The 20163-nt window shown below is 48.6% G+C and overlaps 1 protein-coding gene across 4 annotated transcripts in view; it reads right to left on the bottom strand.

Moving 5' to 3' along the window:
* The window catches only part of CC2D2A (coiled-coil and C2 domain containing 2A), a 126039-nt gene that overhangs the window by 74501 nt on the left and 31375 nt on the right, over window positions 1–20163 (bottom strand). For all 4 annotated transcript variants that reach the window (XM_055140630.1, XM_055140631.1, XM_055140634.1 and 1 more), the window contains 7 exons: window positions 19591–19689; window positions 18935–19099; window positions 15516–15675; window positions 11843–11979; window positions 10926–11057; window positions 3977–4186; window positions 2233–2339 (listed from right to left, as the gene is read on the bottom strand). In XM_055140630.1, the coding sequence (XP_054996605.1) occupies window positions 2233–2339; window positions 3977–4186; window positions 10926–11057; window positions 11843–11979; window positions 15516–15675; window positions 18935–19099; window positions 19591–19689 (1010 nt within the window). The remainder of the gene's footprint in view (window positions 1–2232; window positions 2340–3976; window positions 4187–10925; window positions 11058–11842; window positions 11980–15515; window positions 15676–18934; window positions 19100–19590; window positions 19690–20163) is intronic.

The following is a 20163-nucleotide window of genomic DNA, read 5'->3' as shown; positions in this document are numbered from 1 at the left end:
TTCATGCAAATCCCAGCTAAGGGAATGTTTCTGAAGTCTTCGCAAGTTTTCTGTGTTACTAGGTGAACCATGTTTGAGGTTGATTTAAAGCGGTAGTCCTCTTCGTGATGTTTTAGTAAGATAATGTTTTTTAAAACAGAAAAGTATGCAAAAAATACAATACTGAAAAAAAAGAGCAGTCCTCAAAAATGCTTTTGTTTTCACTTCTATCAGCAAATGTTTGGGCTAATGATTAATGCCTTAAATTACTCTCTGTGAAAAAGGAGCCAAATTTGGATCCCAAATGTACGGTACTGATTAATTCAACAATTATTTATTTACTGAGCAAGTCTAGGGCTCCACTCAGCGGGTTCGGAGGTGTCGGGAGACAGCGCCAGTCTCCCCGCAGGGAGTTGAGAGTTGAGGGCGGAAGAATCCGTGACTGTGTCCTGATCACTGACAACAGCCCTGTGAGCAGACGGCCGTGTCTCCCGGCTGCACCTTCCGTTCTGGGAGGAGGGCGCGAGCCCGACACAGAGTCTGGGATGACAGAGTCCTCGGAAACAGCGCAAAGAAGCACCGGCAGCAAGCCGTGCCCGAGAAGACAGGGCAGGAGCCGGGCTGGCGGCTCAGGACTTGGCCTAAGTGCAGCCTGGGGGCGGGCTAAGACCCTCCAAATCTTGGGTCTGACGCTGGTGCCTGACGGGACAAGTAGAGATGCTTCTCACCGGCCGCCTCAGTCCATCTGCCTGTATGGTACAGTCTGCGAGTGATCTTATAAATACCCAAAGGGCCTTTGGCAGGAAAAAACAGTTCCCCACCTCTGGCCAAGATATGAGAGCCACACCTCTCAGCGTCGTGTTCTGATTTTCTCACTAGCCGGGCTCAGGCAAAGCCCCTAACTTCCTCACGCCTCATCTGTAAACGACAGCTGCAACTAGACAAAGTGCAATTTAAACAATAGAACATAGGAATGATACATGGGTCAGGAGAGATAGTGCGGGTAGGGCTGTACTATCTCTCCAGCCCTGCACATGGTTGACCTTGGTTGGATTCCCAGCATCCCACATGGTACCTCAAATACCACCGGGAATGATGCCTGAGCACAGAGCCAGGAGTAACCTCTGGGTCCCACAGGGTGTGGCCCCCCAAAGAAAACAAACAAGCCAACCAGGAATAATACAAACATCTTTCAGTAGACGGTTCTAAGAGCTACATGATGCCATTTAAAAAACAATGGTTAAAAGTGAGCTACCATGTTATAAGGAAAGGGCAGATGAAGCACTTTGTGTATAAAAACAAGTTGTGAGATGATGAACGCAATATGTAACTCCTTTAAAAAAGTAGAACTAAAACAGCACCCATAAACATATAGATATGCACATACACATTAGCAAAAAAAGAGAGACTAAAAGCCCACAATGTTTCCTGAGGGGTGTCACTCTAGAAGCTGTTCTGTGCTAGCCATGTTCTATATTTCTTATTACTCGGCAAGAAGCAGGGTCTTTATTCTGGGATCTGAATGATTCTAAGCCCTAGAAGAGGATCTCTACCAGCTACACAACTTCACGGGATGCCACGTGGACCCTAGATTCTGGCTCTAGCACATTCGAGTTACATCTGTCCACCTCCCCAGTCTGTTCCATGCTGTCCATCCCCAGAGATCATGCGGGAATTCCTCGTGTCTTTCTCACTCATGTGTCCCACCCATGTGCTCCCAGAACAAAAAGGGTCGCTTTAGGTGGGTGCTCCTCAGGGTCCTTGAAATGCTTGTACGGCGAGCATCTGCCTACTGTGAGTTTCTCTTCTGCATCATGAGCTTTGTCCAACTTGGTACAGGCAGAGGGGAGCTGGTGCAGCCATTCCCAGCAAGCTCCTCCCAGTCAGGAGTGCCCATCCTCGTCTGGGCCTTGGCAAACGGATGCTGTGACATAGGCGCTCATGAGCACAAATGTCCAAGTCTCCATAGAGCACGTGACTCCAAAGCAGAATGCAGGCCTGCCGAGCTGAGGCACTGGCCCTCCTCCACTCACCTACGCCAAGCCTCTCTCCCCAGGACGCTGCGCCAGCACCTGCTTTCCCTAGAGGGGCTGGCAAGTTCCCATGGCTGCATATCCTCACTCCTGCATGGTTTGGTGACATCTTGGTTTCTCATCAACTCACCTAACTCAGTGCCACCCATCTTAAGAAAAACATTTGAGAGAGAAAAGAAAGAGTTCACATTTAACAGGAAGAAAATGAGACTTAACTCACCAGATTTCAGACTTATACTCCTGGATGGTTTTGGGGGGTGTCTCCAAAGACTTGTGACTTTTTGCTGGATGAAGGCCCATCTGAACAGCATTTCTTAGTGCTTGAAGCTTATGAGAGAGGGACACAAGGTTTTGAATTCAATACTCTACTCCTTGCTACACTTGCCTAGAGACACCCACTTCTTGGGCAACCTGTGGAAGGGCCTGCTTCCACGTTCTGCAGAGGGTTGTTCTTTCTACTCTTGAAAAAGAGGAATAATAAAGCTTGGAGCATGGCCCTTTTGTCTGAGACCCACTAAATTAGGCTTCCCAGGACAAAGTTACTTTGCTTTGTCTTGGAAATATGTTTTCTTTTAAGGTTAGAAGGATTGGTTCTGGGTACAGACAACTCATATCTATTTTTCAGGGTTTTGTTTTGTGTTGGGGCTACACCCCATTGTTGCTCAGGACTTCCTCCTGATCCTACATTCAAGGATCTCTCCTGGCAGGGCTCAGGGGACTATACGTCGTACCAGGGATCAAGCCAGCTTGGCCACATGCCTTACGTACTGTACTGTACTATCTCTCTGGCCCAGTATTTTTGTTTTCTGTTTGTTTTGTTTCTTATAGAGCCTATACCCAGCAGTTTTCATGTGTTTCTGGAGACTGACTCAGGCCTCACGCTTATGATGCACACACACCAACTGAGCTATATCCTTGACCCTACAATAATATATATTGAGTTTGGGGGCCAAAGTCAGTGTGCTCTGGGTTTACTCCTGGATAAGCTCAGGGTCAGTCCTGGGTGTGCTCAGTGGAACATATGCAGTGCTGGGATCAAGCCAGAGTCGGCTATGTGCAAAAGCCTTACCCCTTGGATGCCCTCTCTGGTCCTACTGTGACACTTTCACAAGTTAAATAGATCATCATGTCATAGACACTTAGAGGCATTGGGCTGAGACCAGTAGGACTGAGCCCTGAGCAGAGAGCCAGAAGTTAGCCTTGAGCACCGCGGGGCATGGCCCCAGAACAAAACACAAACAAAAGCAACAGTGGTGTCCAAGTCACCCATGATGTTTCACGGGACAGTATCATATTGGAAACAAATGCAAAACAAACAGCAATGTCTGTGGGGATGAGCTAAAACGTCTGGGTTGTCTTAGGTACCATGTCTGGGAGAATTACATACAAAAGGGGTTGGGAGATACAGCAGTGGTGATGGCGTATGCCTAGCATGACCTAGGTCTGATTTCCGGAATTATGGTCCCGCAAGTACCATGGGAGAAGGAGACTTGGGAAATCCCTAGAACTGTGGGGCCCAGGCATTACTGCGACCTCAGGCCCTTGCAGTGAATTGCCAGCCAGTTGCCCAAGGTCACTGGTGAGGCCCTGCATCTCCTGAGCACGGTGCGGAAGGCTCCCCACACAGACAAACAAATAAGTTCATATAAGGAATGACAGTGCCTCCAAGGACAATGGTTCTCAAGCATGAATGGTCTCAGCCCCTGACACGACAAGGACAAGATGTAGTCACACATCTTCCACCTAATACCCACGCTGGGCAGTGACGGCGGACTCTGCACGAATCATCACAGTTCAGTGCAGACCTTCAAAGCCTCCCTTTGCTCTAGGAAGAAGAGGTCTCACCCATCTCCGAGGGGCACGCGAAGGCGGTGTGCGAACCTCTGGCTGCTGGAAAGTATTTTCCTCACGGGGTTCATCAGAAACAACCCTGACAGCAACAAACATGGAAAAGAACACCGCACCTTATCGGTGAGAAATTGTGTCTTGTTCCTCTGGCGCCTCGCAAGGTACTGGTCATAGGACTGGGCCAGTTTGGCTGCCAAGACGTGCTCCCGGCTGAAACAGGGATGGTGCGTGAAGATCAGGCCCGAAATATCAATGTCCAGCTGGAAGTTTCCGGGAGCGTCTCCGGGTCCCATCTGACGCTGGCTGGGGTGCATGTATTTCACTGCCTGCCAAGAGCAGATGGGTCACGACCCCAGACAACCGCGAATACTGGGGAACTGGCCGAGGGCAAACCACCTCCTGCACACGCAAGCCAGGAGAAAGAGACCCAATTTCCTTGCTCCCACACTTTGGGGGCCTGCTTTTTCCTGAATACTTAAAACAAGCAAATGGAAGCGGATCAGTGAGATATGATTTCGCTCTTGTTCTCGTGTCATTTAGGTTTCACTCTCTCGCCCATAGTCTTGGTCATTGCCACATGACAAGCTTGATGCTTAAGACCTGGGGTTTCCCACACCGGAGAATGCCAGGACCCCAAACCGAGCTGATAACACCGGGGTCCCCCAGACGGAGAAGGTGCAGTCTCCCCGCCTTCTCCAGATGGAATCCCTATGACACTGAGCTTCTTCTAACATGGCTCCGGTATGTGGGGACCGGGACTATTTCTCCAAACCTTTCCTGATATAAAAAAAAAAAAGCTCAAGAATGGCTCCTCCACCCCTGAATGGCCATGATCCCAGAGGCACACAAACCAGTCTTGGGACGCAGCGGCTGCTGGCAGATATACTCCTGGGCTGTGAACTAAACTATGGCCCTGTGCAGCCCCGGGAGGGGAAGGGTTTTTGTCCCTCGGCCTTTTCCCCTTTGCGGCAGCATGGCGACTGCCACTTTTCAGAGTCAACTGGATAGAGAGGTAGGAGCTTGCAGCGATGGGGCACATGGGAAATCTCTCGATGCTGGGGCGGGGTACAGAACCGGCCCTGCTCCCCGCCCAAATGAGACCCAGAGCAGCTGCCCACGAACAGCTCCTCCGCTCCTAACAGTCATGATCCCAGAGGCACACAGACCAATAATCTCGGAATGCAGCGGCTGCTGGCAGAAATACCTCTGGACTTAATTACTAAAATATGAGAATTCCAAAACCACACAGCTGCAACAGCCGTGACATCATATGCTCTTCATTATCAGCAATAGAAAACAAATGATCTAATGATGCCTTTTCAGCAGGTCTGATTGTTGGGGGTAAATTCCAAATAATAATAGTGGGTTTTCTGTCGAAAATTGAATGTAATCAAAGTAAAGAGAGAGTAAAGTGAAAATCATCTGCCACACAGGCAGGGTGGGGGGTATACTAGGGTTCTTTATGGTGGAACATGTGCACTGGTGAAGGGATGGATGTTTGATCATTGTATGACTGAAACTTAATCCTGAAAGCTTTGTAACTGTTCTCACAGTGATTTAATTTAAAAAAAAAAAAAAGACCTGGGGTTTCCACAGTTTGGAAGCTGGCCTCACATGCTGGGGGAAAAGGCAGCTCAGATAGAGAAGTGACCACTAAGTAAAAGATGATTGGAGGATGGGAAATGCGTGCTGAAAGTAGACTATAGACCAAATAGGAAGACTTAATATCTGTATTGCAAATCATAACATAACACCCAGAAGGAGAGAGAGAGTAAAAGGGAATGTGCCTGCCACAGAGGCGGGTGGTGGGAGGGGTACTGGGAACATTGCTGGTGGAGAATGGGCACTGGGTTCTCGATCATTGTATGACTGAAAAATATTCACAAAAGTTTGTTAAGTCTGTAACTGTACCTCACGGTGATTCATCAAAAAATAAAAATAAATAAATAAAGACCTGGGGTTTGCAACCTTGAGATTCTTGTAATGAGAGAAACATGGATTCTAGTCCAAAGAGTTCCTGATTTGGATCACAATCATATCCTGAGACTCTTCACTTCATAGACAACAGCCAGAACCTAACTTTGACCTGACCTCTGACAGCCAGCTTCCTGGGGGAAAATGACGCCAGTATGAAAATAGCAGGAACAAGAGGTGTGGCAGTGGGGTGCGGGAAGCAGGAATGGAAAAGCCCACTGGTACTTTTCTGGACTGCTTAGCATACACAGGATCACATGAATCCTGTTGCACTTCTTCCATAGAATTTGTGGCATTGTGGTATTTGGGGAGGAAGTACATGGGAAACCCAGGGACCACTCTTGGTGGGTCTCAGCCCATGCTGGAGACCTGGAGGTCTGAAAGTTCAGGGCCACTACTCAGAGCCCCAGAGGTACAGTGAGGTACAGTTGCAAACTTACAAACTTTCGTGCCTATGTTCCAGTCATACAATGATCGAGTGCCCATCCCTCCATCAGTGCCCATTCTCCACCCACAATGTTCCCAGTGTCCCTCCCACCACCCCCACCTCCACCACCAATGTGTATATGAGTAGGAATATACAAAAAGAAAAGAATTATTTCTTTTCAAGTACATAGCTTATCTTTGATTAGGAGACTATTAATATATATGGGCACAAAACTTCCCACAGGAAACCAACTCAGTATATCCTACATTGGTTTTAATACCTTTTCTCTAATAATATAGCATTGTCTGTCTAATAATATAGCATTTATCAGGATAAAATGACCTGCAGATGTTTCTATTAAAAAGTAATACACATGTAAATCTAGGGTGTGCATACGGATATGGAAGGCCTGAATAGAAACTCTCTCCCACTACCTTCCCCCAAATGCTGAATCTCCATTTGGATTTTTAGGGTTGATGTTCCATGAGAACATTAATATTCCAATATCTTGTCTGAAAGCTCCAGTTCTGATTTTACAGCCTGGCTTAGACTTAACACTTGACACTACTAGAGTGGAAGTCCATTTCTTTCCCTTTGACTTGGTAAAGTATTCCAGTACATTCATGTTACAATTTTGATACTGTTTGGTTCCTGGCTTTACAGAGCTGGGGACCCTCACACAGGCAAGGCCTGTGTCCCCGCACCAAGCCATACCCACGGCCCCAAGTCAGTATGTTTTCATTGTGGTGATGACACCACTATGTGTTATACAATCACTCACACTACCTGAGCGAATTAAAAAGTGTTCACCTCACACATAACTAATCCAGGGACTTAATGGAAAACTCGCTCACTGCTTGGTGCGTGGACATTCTTGCCTTGCCTCATTCCAGGGCATTCCAGAATCCTGACATCACTCGGGTGTGGCTCTCAGGTTCCGTCCTGTACCCTTCCTGGCATGAGGAAGGAACCTGGAGGCAGGCCGGATTGAGCTGAGTGTTCCGTGGGTCCCTGGACTTGGGTCTCCTTCCTTCAATCTGCACGAAGCTCTGTGCAGTTCAGACGAGAGTGGGTCAGTCCCTCCAGGCTCACCCAAGCTCTCAAAGCTTCAGGGTTTCCTGGCAGCCACCGGGCTAACTGTTCAAGACCCACCCCTCTCAGGTATGGGTGTTGGAGTACTGCGTGACTGCAATCCAGTCACGAACAGCTTTGTGGTGGTCTATCTTACAATGAGTCAATAAAAAAGTTAAAAAAAAAAAGACCCACCACTTTCTTCCTGTGAGGGAAAAAGAGACCCAGTTCCCGGTCCCGATTTCCCTCATCTCTCTCTCTCTCTCTCTCTCTCTCTCTCTCTCTCTCTCTCTCTCTCTCTCTCTCTCTCTCTCTGTTTTCCTTTCTTGGACACTAAGAGACATCATAAAAACAGTAGTTCCAACCCTGCAGAAGAATAAACAACACCTATAGGTTATATTTTTTTAAATTCTGAAATGGATCCGATGCATCAGTCATCACTGGAAAACTGAAAACCAACCCTATCAGAGGGTAATGACACTAGGTTTTTTTTTTTTTTTTTTTGGCTTTTTGGGTCACACCCGGTGATGCTCAGGGGTTCCTCCTGGCTCTTCACTCAGGAATCACTCCTGGCAGGCTCGGGGGACCTTATGGGATGCCGAGATTGAGCCCGGGTTGGCTGCGTGCAAGGAAAATGTGCTGCCTGCTGTACTATCGTTCTGGCCCGATGTCTCTAGTTAGAGCTGCTGACATGCTCAGTTTGCTCAGGGGTGCACTAGAGGGAAGGGACAAAAACCAAAAACAAAAAAACTGTTCAAAAAAAAGAAAAAAAGAGTAACTATGTGTGGAATTGAAACACAAGCTCCTCCATTTTCCCTGGAAACACACTTGCCAAGTCTCCGGCAGGCTGCTGCCTCCCTTGGGAGGCTCTCTGAGTTTTGGGGGTAGATACTTGGGGGTAGGTACTTATTTGTTTTCACTTTGGGGGTGTCTCTGAAGCAGCACTCAGGGACCCTGGGGACTACTGGTGGCCGTCCTGCGCCCGGCTGTGCCTGCCTGACGTGCTGTTGCTCACTGGCCAGGGGCTACCAGGGTCATCCTGCTGAGTGCCTGGGGGGGTGTCCCCCAGGATGGCACCGGGTGGTGCTCGCCACCCCTTGTCTCGGACTTGAGGAGGGGCTGAGGAGACCCCCTGAGAGCTGCCACATCTGTCCGAGTCTCCAACACGTGCACCCAGGGGAGCGAGAGGGGTCATCCATCCCTCTGGTCATCCACGGTCCGGTTCCCCTAAAATGCAGCTGTGACCTGGCTGTGACGGGAGGAAATGAGGAGCCTCCAGTGCTCATGGAGAGCAGAGGGGAGAGCTGCAGACGGGTCCTCATCAGCTCCTCCGGCAGCTCTACAACGTCTCCAGAACCTTCTAGATGGCAAGACGCTAACATTCCTCTAAACAAAAGCTATTCCGTCAAATTTTTGTTTGTTTGTTTTGTTTCTGGGCCACACCCAGCAGTGCTGCCAGGGATCAAAAACATGGGTCGGCCACATGCAAGGCACATGCCCCTACCCACTGCACTACCCCCCCAGCCCCACGAAAGCTATTTTGAGCCAGGTTTCTGTACTCACCCCCAGAGAGTGCTGCGTGAGGGTGGTGTGCCTAGAGCACAGCAGGGAAGCCGTGCTGATGCAGGAACCAGCGAGAAGAAGGCAGGCAGTGAGCCTTTCAGGAGATGCCAGCAAGGAGGTCGGAACCACAATGGATCCTCAAATTGTGGGGCCGGAGCGACAGTACAGCGGGGAGGGTGTTTGCCTTGCACATAGCTGACCGGGGTTCGATCCCCAGCATCCAATATGGTCTTCCAAGTGCTATCTGGAGTGACTCCTGACTGCAGAGCCAGGAATAACCCCTGAGTATTGCCAGGGGTGGCCCCAAAACAAAACAAATAAACAAAAAATCCTCAAATTGATGTGTTATAGGGGGAGGAATCTCATGGAAGCCCAGGAAAGGCAGACTGACTCCTAATCACAGTCTTCAACCCTTGAGGACATTTGTCTTCCTACACGGGGAATCAAGTTTCTCTGGCTGTTTGAATGCCACTATATTTTTCAGTTTAGCACAACTGAAAAAATAGTGGGTTTTCAATGAAAGGTTGAAAAACAGAGAAAAGAGGAAGCAAAGTGTGAGAGAAAATAGAAAGAAGGTAAGGACAAAAGGAAGAGAGGCAGGCAGGAAGAACAAAGGAAGAAGTTAAGTAGGAAGAAGGAAGGAATTAAGGAAGAGAGGAGGAAGAAAGAGTAAAGCAAAAGGGGGAAGGAAAGATGAGAAGGAAAAAGAAAAAAGGAAGGAAGAAGGAAGAAAAAGGCAGGAAGAAAGGATGGAAGAGAATTCAAGTGTTTCCAAGAACCTAGCCCTACTCTGCTCAGGCAATCCGAGCACTTTATGGGTTTACGTGCTAATGTTTTATTTGTCATTTTTGTTTTTATTTTTAAGTTAGTTTTTCCTTAATTGCAGTCTTTCTAATATGAGGTTAAATTCTGTTCTCTGCACAAATCTCTTTGTGCATTTTTCTTTTTTTTTATTTTAATTCTTTTATTGATTCACCATGTGGAAAGTTACAAAGCTTTCAGGCTAAAGTCTCAGTTATACAATGCTCAAACACCCATCCCTTCACCAGTTGTGCATTTTTCTAATGAGATTTAAAGAAGAACTCTTAGGAAGAACAGACGATGCTTTTTTTTTTTTCTTTTTGTACTTAAGGAAAGTACCTTAAGAAGAGTTGGCTATCGATTCCATCTGAATAAAACTCCAAATCACGAGTCAGGACTAGGGGAAAAATTCATCGCAGGAGTCGGCCACCTTGTGTTTCTAACTGAACAGCAGTGACTGAGTTAGTGCTGATGGGCAAAGGTTCAGGTCAGGCCCGCTGGCTTGGGTCTGCATCTCAGCTGACAGCCCTGAGCTGTAAATCCAGCAGGTCCCATTTAAGGGCTCAAGGACTTGCGGAGTCCCGACCTGCACACTGACCCCATTTCCATCAGCGGAATGCCAGGGTGGAAAGTTACTGCATTGCAGTAGAGACAAATTAAGAAGCAGTTAAAAAAAAATGGAGGGGCAGGGGCCACACTGGATTTCTTCTAGATACTTTCAACTCAGCTAAGTCATTTTAATTACACCTAATTCACACTTGTATCTCCCTTCCTCCTCGGACAGCCTCCTTGCTAAATGCAGGGTTAAGTAGCAGCAGTATGAAAACTCAAGTTTTTATAAAGCGTTTCGAGTAACCCACACTGTTCCCCAAGCAAAGCACTGAGATAAACACATGATTCAAAGTGGGGGGAGACTCACCTTTTTTTTTTTGCTTTTTGGGTCACACCCGGCGATGCTCAGGGGTTACTCCTGGCTCTGCACTCAGGAATTACCCCTGGCAGTGCTCAGGGGACCATATGGGATGCTGGGAATCGAACCTGGGTCGGCCGAGTGCAAGGCAAACGCCCTACCCACTGTGCTATTGCTCCAGCCCCTTATTGGCTTTCTTTTTTTGGGGGGGGTCAATCCGGTGATACTCAGAGGTCATTCCTGGCGGTGCTGGGGGTGCCGGTGATCGAACCTGGGTCGGCAGCGTTCCACGCAAATGCCCTACCCGCTGGAGACTCACCTTTTTATACAGCGTTTCAAGTTCAGCCTTGGTGCCGTGCCCGGGGGGCAACACTGGGGGCCTTGAAGGAAAAGGCTTGATGGGGTTCGGCAGGGCGATAATTCTCCCATCATCTCCAAACCATTTCCTCCCCTGAAACGCAAGCAGAAGAAAGAAAACTGTCTTCTCACCCAAAGATGGTTTGCAAAATTAGCACATGTGCAAAAATTCTGTCTGACCCCACCTTCTTCTTGACATTCTATATCCTAAATCCATTCAAGTCTGTTTACTTAGAAATGGAGACTTTTCATTAACATCTCCCAACCCCCAATTAATTCAAGATATGCCCTAAGTAAATAACAACAACAACAACAACAATAATAATAAAGAGTTTACAAAAAAGCTTAAATGAGCATATGAGGAATAAAATGATTTTTCTGCCCATTAAATAATTTTTAAAAATCACAGGAGATAAACAATTAAGAACGCTGTATCTGCGGAGAGTGAAACACCTGCTGAGAACAGGGAAGAGGTTTCTAAAATCTGATTTAGCAAAAGTCTGAACTGAACAGGACAGGGCTGCAGCTGGGGACCAAAAGTAACGAGTCAAATTCAAAATAAAATAAAACACGGACCAGCAAGATAATACAGAGATTCAGGTGCTTGTCTTGTACGTGGTTGACCCCAGGTCAATTCCCAGCATCACATCCGTTTCCCTGAGCACAGAGCCAGGAGGAAGCACTGGGCACAGCTGGGCGTGGCACCTCCCCCCCAATCAAGGAACCGGGGGATCAGCGCAAAGGGCTAGAATTCATACTTGACATGGGGGGTGTTCAGCTGATCCCCAGCACCACATGGTCTGGCACTGCCAAGAGTGGCCCCCGATTGCAAAACAAGACCATCTAGGCGCACTGGGCTGGCGGAGGGTGGCCACGTACCGACTCCTGCACGAGCAGTCTGTTCTCCATGATGTTCTGGCTGCGGCGCGGCACCTCCGGCCTGGCCCCGATGTAAAACCCTTCGTCCTCCAGGAAGCGCGGCTGCACGTTCTCGGGCAGCTTCTTGTAGGTCGGGACTGGAGAGGGCGCCAATGACGTCATTCGAATGAGTGCCAGCTCAAAAGCACACTTGGGGCTGGGGGGGCCTGCGGGGGCGCTTGTCTCGAATGCAGGTGACCCGGGTCCCACCCGTGGCACTGCACTGTCCCCCTCAAGCACCCCGGGGAGCGACCTCTGAGCACAGAGCCTGGAGCAGACCAACTGACCTGCCTCAAAAACAAAGAAACCAACCGAAACCTAAAGTGCAGCTTGGCGAATCATGCCGAGGAGGACCCTGAAGATCACAATTGGGATTTGTTCTTTTCTTTTCATTTTTTTAAATTGTTGGGCCACACCAGTCATGCTCAGGGCTTACCCCAGCTCCGTGCTCAAGAATCACTTGGGGGAATGGAGCTGGGTGGGCTGCATGCAGGCAGGCATCCTCCCGGCTGTCCTATCGCTCCGGCCCCTCTGCGTTCTTGAAACTGTTCGCCTTGTACACTCATTTCTAGGGACAGAACCAGGGACACTTAGGTGTTGACTTGCAATATCGGGGATGGAATCCCAGCTTGCAGGGACCACCCTCGGCCGCTGCTCTGGAGCCCTTGGGCGAGGGCGTGGAGCAAGGCTGCGCGCAGTTATGTAGAGTGATGCTCGAGATCCTTAGTCCTACACGCTCGGAGCCTCTTTCCTTTCCCTCCTCTTTTCCAATAAACCTCTCTGTAGCACTGTCTTCCTGTAGTTCATCGATTTGCTCCAGCGGGCACCAGGAATGTCTCCATTGTGAGACATGTTGTTACTGTAACCCCTTAAAACAAAAGCTTGTTGCTTCTCAGACACCGCTGCCAGCCCACCCTTTGACCCTCTTTCTTCTGTCCAGAGGATGACCATGGCCACTCATGGCCTTCTCAGGAGCTCCCATGAGGTCAGGCGTGAGGATATGCTTTGAGACCAAGAAACCTATTTGTGCCAACAGAAGCAAGGCCTTACGGACCCACTGCTCAGGTGCTTCCTGGCTCTCTGGGGGGAGCTTGGGAGGCACCAGCTGTGCTCACTGCTGACTCTGCACCCGGGCTCCCTGCTGGCGGGGCTCAGCGCCTGGCCCTGTACTATCGCCCCACCCCCTCTCATGCTTCCGTGGACAGTCTCCGTGCTGCTGAGTGGGTTCGGGGGCCACTCTGTGGATCTGGGGGCCACCAGGAACCCAGGGCACAGCAGAGAGTGACAAGGGGACAAAACAGGAGAGGGTGCGGGAAGCAGCAGCGCAGAGTTTTCCAAGGAGATGCACTGGCCCCGAGGAAGGCGAGGAGCAGGAGGCCAGACACGAGTTTCTGCCCAGCAAACAGTGTGTGCTCAGGAGCAGGTGCGCCTGGGAGGCAGAAAGTTCCAGAATGCTGTGCTGCAGTAGGCAGGAGCGATGCGTGAATGGGAGCAGGAGGGAGCACAGGCCAAGAGACTGGGATCACAGGGACCAGCAGGGGGGCGAGCCCAGGGATCTGCATCAGGCAAAGGGTGCAGGGCCCAGCGGGGCGGGTGGGGGAGAAACAGGCCCCCGTGACCGGACGTGGGGCGCTCTAGAAACGCACAGGGAGGATGGAGACTGCCTGGACAATGATCTCATTCTCAGCCACACCTGACCCGGGACCTCGGGGCTGCCACCCCCACCCACTGCAGCCCCCACCCCTCAAAGCTGCTGGCTTACTCCTTTCCTCTCCTCCCTGCCATTCACGGTGGAGACGCCAGTCAGTGAGTGCCAGAAACGGCGGATGAGGGACTCAGGTGAAGGGGTCGCCCATGAGGATGATTTCACCAGTTAGACCTGTGCATCAAAGCCTCATAGAACCCCAACCGCAAGGGTCGGGGTGCGTTGGGGCTGGTGAGCGAAGACCTCGGAACTTGAGATCAGTGTCAAGATCAGAATGTCCTGTGGGACAGAGCCCAGGTCGGCGGGTCCTTGTGGACTGAAGTGGAATGTAGGAAACTCAGCGGGGCCAGGGTTGGAGAGGAGGGAAGCCCCCAAACCGGGCCACACACGTGTTCTACAGGGTGGCTGCGAGCAGAGTGTGGACAGAGCTCCGGTTCCTTCTCACAGTGGACCCTCAGAGGCTCCTTCCAGAACTCAACCTCGATTAGCTGAAAGGGCTCCTGTTATATCTGGCGTCCCCTCCCCTTCTCCCCTTCCCTCCTCCTCCCCTTCCTCCTTTCCTCTTCTCCTCCCCCTTTCCCCCCTTCCTTTTTCCTTTTTCTCCCTCCCCTTCCCCTCCTCTCCAACCCTCCCCTTCCCCTCCCCTTCCTTTTCCCCTTCCCTTTCCCTTCTCATCTCGGTTCCCTTTCCCCTTCCCTTCCTCCTCTGCTTCCCCTTTCTGTTCCCCCTCTTCCTCTCTCTCCCATTCCCTTCCCCCTCACCCCCTTCCTTTTCTTTCTCTGGGTTTGCTTTGGGGCGACACCCAGTGATGCTCAGGAGAACTTCTAGTTCTGCATTCAAGGACCACTCCTGGCAGTGCTCAGGCAACGCTATGTGGTGGTGCAGGGGATTGAACAGAGCCAGCTACACTCAAGGCAAGTGCTCAACCCCTCTACTCTCTCCAGATCCTTCTCTTTTTTGTTGTCTCTTTTGTTTTGGAGGGGCCCTAAGCAGCAGTGCTCAGGGCTTAGTCTAGGCTACGTGCTCAAGAGTTACTCCCGGTGGTGTTTGTGCAGCCTCTGTGGTGCCAGGGATCAAACTGGGTCATCAGGGCTAGAGCAATAGTACAGCAGGGAGGGCATTTGCCTTGCATGCGGCCAACCCAGGTTCGATCACCGGCATCCCATATAGCCCCCGGAGCACCTTCAAGAGTGATTTCTGAGTGCAGAGCCAGGAGGAACCCGTGAGCATTGCTGGGGTGTAATCCCAAAAGAAAAACAAACAAGCAAACAAACCAACCAAAACCCAAGAGCCAAAAAACAAGCTGGTTCAGCAGGGTGCCAGGAAAACAGCTTCATCCCTGTACTATCTTCCCTGCTCTGTCTCTGGTATTTCTTTTTCTTTTTTAAACTGAATCATCATGGGATACAGTTATAAAGATTTCATGATTGGGTTTCAGTCATACAATGATCCAACACCCGTCCCTCCATCAGTGCACATTTTCCACCACCAATGTCCCCAGTATCCTCTTGCCACCCCCACCCCACCCCCTGCCTCTGTGACAGGCACCTTCCTTCTTACTCTCTCTCTACTTTGGGGCATCAAGGTTTGAAATTCAGATACTAAGAGGACATCATGTTTGGTCCTTAGTCTACTTTGAGCACACATCTACCATCCCGAGTGATCCCTCTAACCATCATTGACTTAATGGTCCCTTCTCTATTCCAACTGCCTTCTCCTCCAGCACATGACCACTCTGGTATTTCTTCTGCTAGTCTATCAACAATGTTTCTTAAGGGTATACTTTTCCCTAAATCTACTTTTATCTGAGGACATTTCTTGTTGAATCAGTTGGGGAGACTGGGCATCCTTGTGCACCCTCCTTATTTCACTGGCGGGAAAATGAAGATGTTGTTCAACCTGAGCAGAAAAATGAAACAGAGCAAGTACCTGCTGTCCTACTGGGAACAAACAGGAGCTCTTTCTCCATCTGCAGCCGAACATGGACACTTTCATATTCTGCAGGTCTGATGGCCACAAAATCTTCGGCCATCTGATCTAAGCCCAGGAGGGAATCCTCAGCTTCTCCGTCATGCAGATCTTCCTCATCCTGTTTATGTTACCACAATGAGGAGAAAAAGAAATCACGCAAAGATGAAGAGCTTGTGTACAACAACCATGAAATCACATTCCTCAAACAATGAATCCTGGGGTGGGAGCAATAGTGCAGAGGGTAGGGCCGGCTTTGCATGCGGCCAACCCGGGTTCATTCCCCGGCATCCCATATGACCCCCTGAGCACCACCAGGAGTAATTCCTGAGTGCAGAGCCAGGAGTAACCGCTCAGCATCACCAGGTGTGACCAAAAAGCCAAAGGAAAAGAAACTCCAATATATCCTACAAGAAAGTTACCTTTTCTCCTTTTAAAATTTTTATTAGAGCCCCATGACTTACAAAGTTATCCATCATTGGGTTTTAGACACACAAGGCTCCATGTCAATCCCACCCCCAGTGTCTTCCTTCCGCCAGGGTTCCCTGGCTCCCTCCCACCCACTCCCATGCCAGTCTGCTACCTTGGCAGCACGTTTGTAATCTTGGTTGCTGAATTTGGGTCTCTTGCTTTCAGTGTTGTGGACTCTGTGGTTTGGAAACTCAGCTCTAGCCTCCTTCACACTTCATGTACTCGGATCCCCTGGCCCCCTGCTTTCTGTCTATCTCTTCATTTTCTTTAAAATGAAACCCTAAAAATATCAGGCTGCTTGTATTTGACCAGTGGATCCCACTTTTGATTCTCATGAATCCACATATTTAGAAAATGCCAAAATGAGCAGAGGCTGAAATCAGAAGAGAAGTGCCAAGCAAAGCACCTGAAATCGCAACAACTCCGGTCACCTTGGAGATGTAACTTCTGGGCTTTCATTTAAGTGCTTTGGGTTTCCTTGGACCCTGTTCCCCGAGTGTCCACTCCCGTGCTCCTGCCCCACCTCTGTTTTATGACAAAAGCAAGCAAACAAACGTGGGAAATGGCAGAGTCAGACAAGGGAAAGCTCACAGAAGAAGGGAAAGCAAACATCTGAAAGTCTCACTTCCCTTTGATGTGGATCTACTGAATCAAGATTCTGCGGAGAAGAACCTGCATTCTATAGGGAAGGGCTCTGCAGTAAGCCAGACTGAAAGGGCGGCTATAGAAACAGTTTCCTTCCAGGGGAGAAATCTGCAAAAGGAAGGAGCAGGAGGGAGAGCAACACGGTGATGAAAATAAGCATCAGGCTGTGTCCAGGTGGCATCTCATTTTCCAGGGATGGAGCCCAACTCTATGCCCTTTCCCTGGGGGCTCCACTTGGTGACTTGAAGTCAGTGAACCCAGGAAGTTGGGACATTGGGTCATTAAAGGCAGCGTGGCTCCTGGCTTCTCCTCGGAGGCCTGGGGGAGGCTGCCGCGATGTCTCACACAGGGTTGGTGGAAAGGGCACTACCCTGGCGCCTCAGACCTCACACAGCACCGGCTGGGCAGGTGAAGGAGTGTTGGAGAATCGGCCCCTCTAGCCTCCGACAAGCCCTGGGATACTGAGAACCTCCCAGAGACTGAGTCAGAACGAGCTGGACACTGACGTGTAAGATAATGATGAAGTGATCCCAAGTTCTATAGACCGCGGGAAGGAAGTCCATATGTGAGAGACTATATTTTTGGATGGAGGTGATTAAAACATAAGCACCAGCTTACTTTTTAATAGTCCAACTGCAAATTCTGGCATGCTTTCTGATTGGTTTATGGATCTGGCCATTTTTTATTTGATTGACTAACTGGTTTCCTTCCCCAGCGGTGTTCGGGGTCCAAGGGACTATTCACAGCAACACATGGCCCAGTGATGCAGTTCCGCAGGCTCTGGCAAGGCTGCGGGTCCCCAGGGCCGCAGCTGGCTGGGAAGCATCTTAAGCCCTGTACGAGCCCCCCAGCCCCATCATAACCACTTTTAAGCAGACAGTTGTGTGTCGCTGAGCGCATTCACATTATTGTGAAGCCATCAGCACTACATATCTCCCCGCACCCGCCGGGGACCCCAAGGTTAATGACCCCCACGCACTGTGCAACCACCAGTTTACTTTCGTCTGTGAATCTGAGAACTCCAGGTACTTCATGTTAATGGAATCCTTCAATGTGATTCATGTTAGAGCCTCTGTCAGAGTTTCCTTCTTTTCAAAGGCTGTACAAAAACTCATTGTTATGCATGTTCCATGTTTTGCCTATCCACTTTATCTGTTGATGAGTTCCTAGGTTTCCTAAGCACTTTCGAGCTATTATGACTAATGCTTCTATGAACCCGGGAGCCCAAATAACTGTGTGAGAATCTGTTTTCAATTCTTTTGCATATATTTCCTGAAGTGGAACTGCTGGAGCCTATGATAGTTCTGTTTAAATTTGTGAAGAAAACACAGATTGTTCTTCAGAATTCCCACCAGCGGTGCCCGAGTACTCACTTTCTTCGTATCCTGGCCAACACTTGATATTTCCTGTTTGTTTCTATCTATATAATATCCACTTGGATTTTTGTAAAATAGAATCTCATGTGGCTTTGATTTGCATCTTTTGGATGGCTGGTGATGTTAAACATCTTTTTATGTGCTTTTTGACCTTTCAATTTCATGGGGAGAAATGTCTGCTTAAGTCTTGACCCATCTTTAAGTGTTGTGTTCCCTTTGCTTTCACATATACAGCCATTATTACGGAATCCAAGTTCCGGCTTAGGTTTAGTACCAGGCACGAATAGCTGCTGGCATGGAAGGGTACAGGAAGAGGCTCAAGGCAGTGTTTGTCCTTTAGAGGTGACATTTTGCACATGAAAAGAGCACTAATCGGAGCCTAGAGTCTAGCAAGAAAAATCTGTAGCCCACATTGTTCTGCTCTTTCTCTTTTTTCCCTCAGGGGAAAGATGGGCAGATTCACAAGGACCTTAGTGCTCCTACTGGGGACGAAATACAGGACTCTAGAGAATAATGAGAATCCACGCTAAGACATAGAAGAGGTGGTGGCAGAAGTGGTGGTAGTGGTAGGTTTGGCCTGAGACATGTTCTTCCTTGGTAGGCTATCATCATCACCACCTCCACCACCATCACCACCATCACCACCATCACCAGCTCCACCACTATTGCCATCACTAGCATCCTCACCATCACCATCATCACCATCACTATCCTCATGGTCATCATAACTGCCACTAGCTCCACCATCATCACCATCACCACCATCACCAGCTCCATCTCCATCATCATCATCCTGATCACCATCAGCATCACTGCCACCATCATTATCATCACCATCACCGCTCTCGCCCTCATTACATGTACATTATCAAACACCATTTTATTGACCTCTTCTTGAATGGCTGGTTCCTCTTCCTCTCCTTCTTCCTCCTCGTGGGTAGCTCCACGTGTACCTTTGGCTTTTGGTTTTTCCTCTGGTTCCTCTGGTTCCGGATCAAAATTGAAAGTAAAGAAGTTATAGGCTTCTTCGGCAGAAGGGAAGCCAGGTGGAACCTAAGAAGAAGCAAAGAGACAGAAGTTCAGATTCTCTAAATGGCAACAGTTGTCCTATGATCAGGCACAGTTGACCATCGGGCACTTTCCAGGCATCCTGAGCATGTCAGCTTTGCTGTAATGATGTCCTGGCGGTGAACTGGTTCCCAGGAACTGGCTGGTCTTCTTCAACAAGTAACTTAGTATTTTATATTTTATAGTAACTAGTTACATTCCAACACGTCCGTAAATACATTGCTTATGACAGTCAATGCTTCAGGAAAGAATATTAAAATGCATAAAAGTGGATTTATTATTTGAAACATCGATGCTGAGACAGTTTTGCTTAATTATGGACAACATAGGATTTATAAACTTAAAAAATAAAAGACCATTTGGGGGAGTTTGGAATCCTCTTGAGAATCCTCTTTTTTATTTCCTTACAAGGAAACCTAGTACACTTGCATATATGATTTAAAACTAGCATTATTTAAGAAGACAGGAATTCTTACCGAGGGTTTAGACTTAATTTTTCGTACAGAATCACGGAACTTCAATCTTGAATAACTTTTGGAGTCATCTTGTTGAGTTCTTTCTATCTCTTTTCCTGGCTTCAAGAGTGGAAAAATAATAAATTAATTTAAAGTAAACAAAGACAGTCTAATACTGGCATATAGAAATGAAAAACTAACAAACGTCAAATATGTTTTTGAAGGTTAAGATCACCGAATAGTATCTTATAGCTCTGCTATTCCTTCACCAAAAAATATATATATAATTTTAATTAAAAATTTTAAAAATTAGATCACAGTGATATACACAGTTACAAAGTCTTTCATATTTGGGTTTCAGTCATATAATGTTCTAATACCCGTCCCTTCACTAGTTGTATATTTCCCACCATCAATGTCCCCAGTTTCCCTCCCGCCCACTGCACCTCTCCACCTGCCTCCATGGCAGACACTTTTCTTCTTTCCCTGTTTCTCTCACTCTCTCTCCTTTTGGGACTTAAGGTTTGCATTACGAACAATGAGAGGTTATCAGGTATGTCCATTTACCTATTTTCAACACTTAGTTCCTTTCCA

This window comes from Sorex araneus, chromosome 5 (genome assembly GCF_027595985.1).
Source record: "Sorex araneus isolate mSorAra2 chromosome 5, mSorAra2.pri, whole genome shotgun sequence".
NCBI lineage: Eukaryota > Metazoa > Chordata > Mammalia > Eulipotyphla > Soricidae > Sorex > Sorex araneus.
Note: the sequence above shows the minus strand (reverse complement) of the source record. Positions and strands in the feature narration are given on the sequence as shown.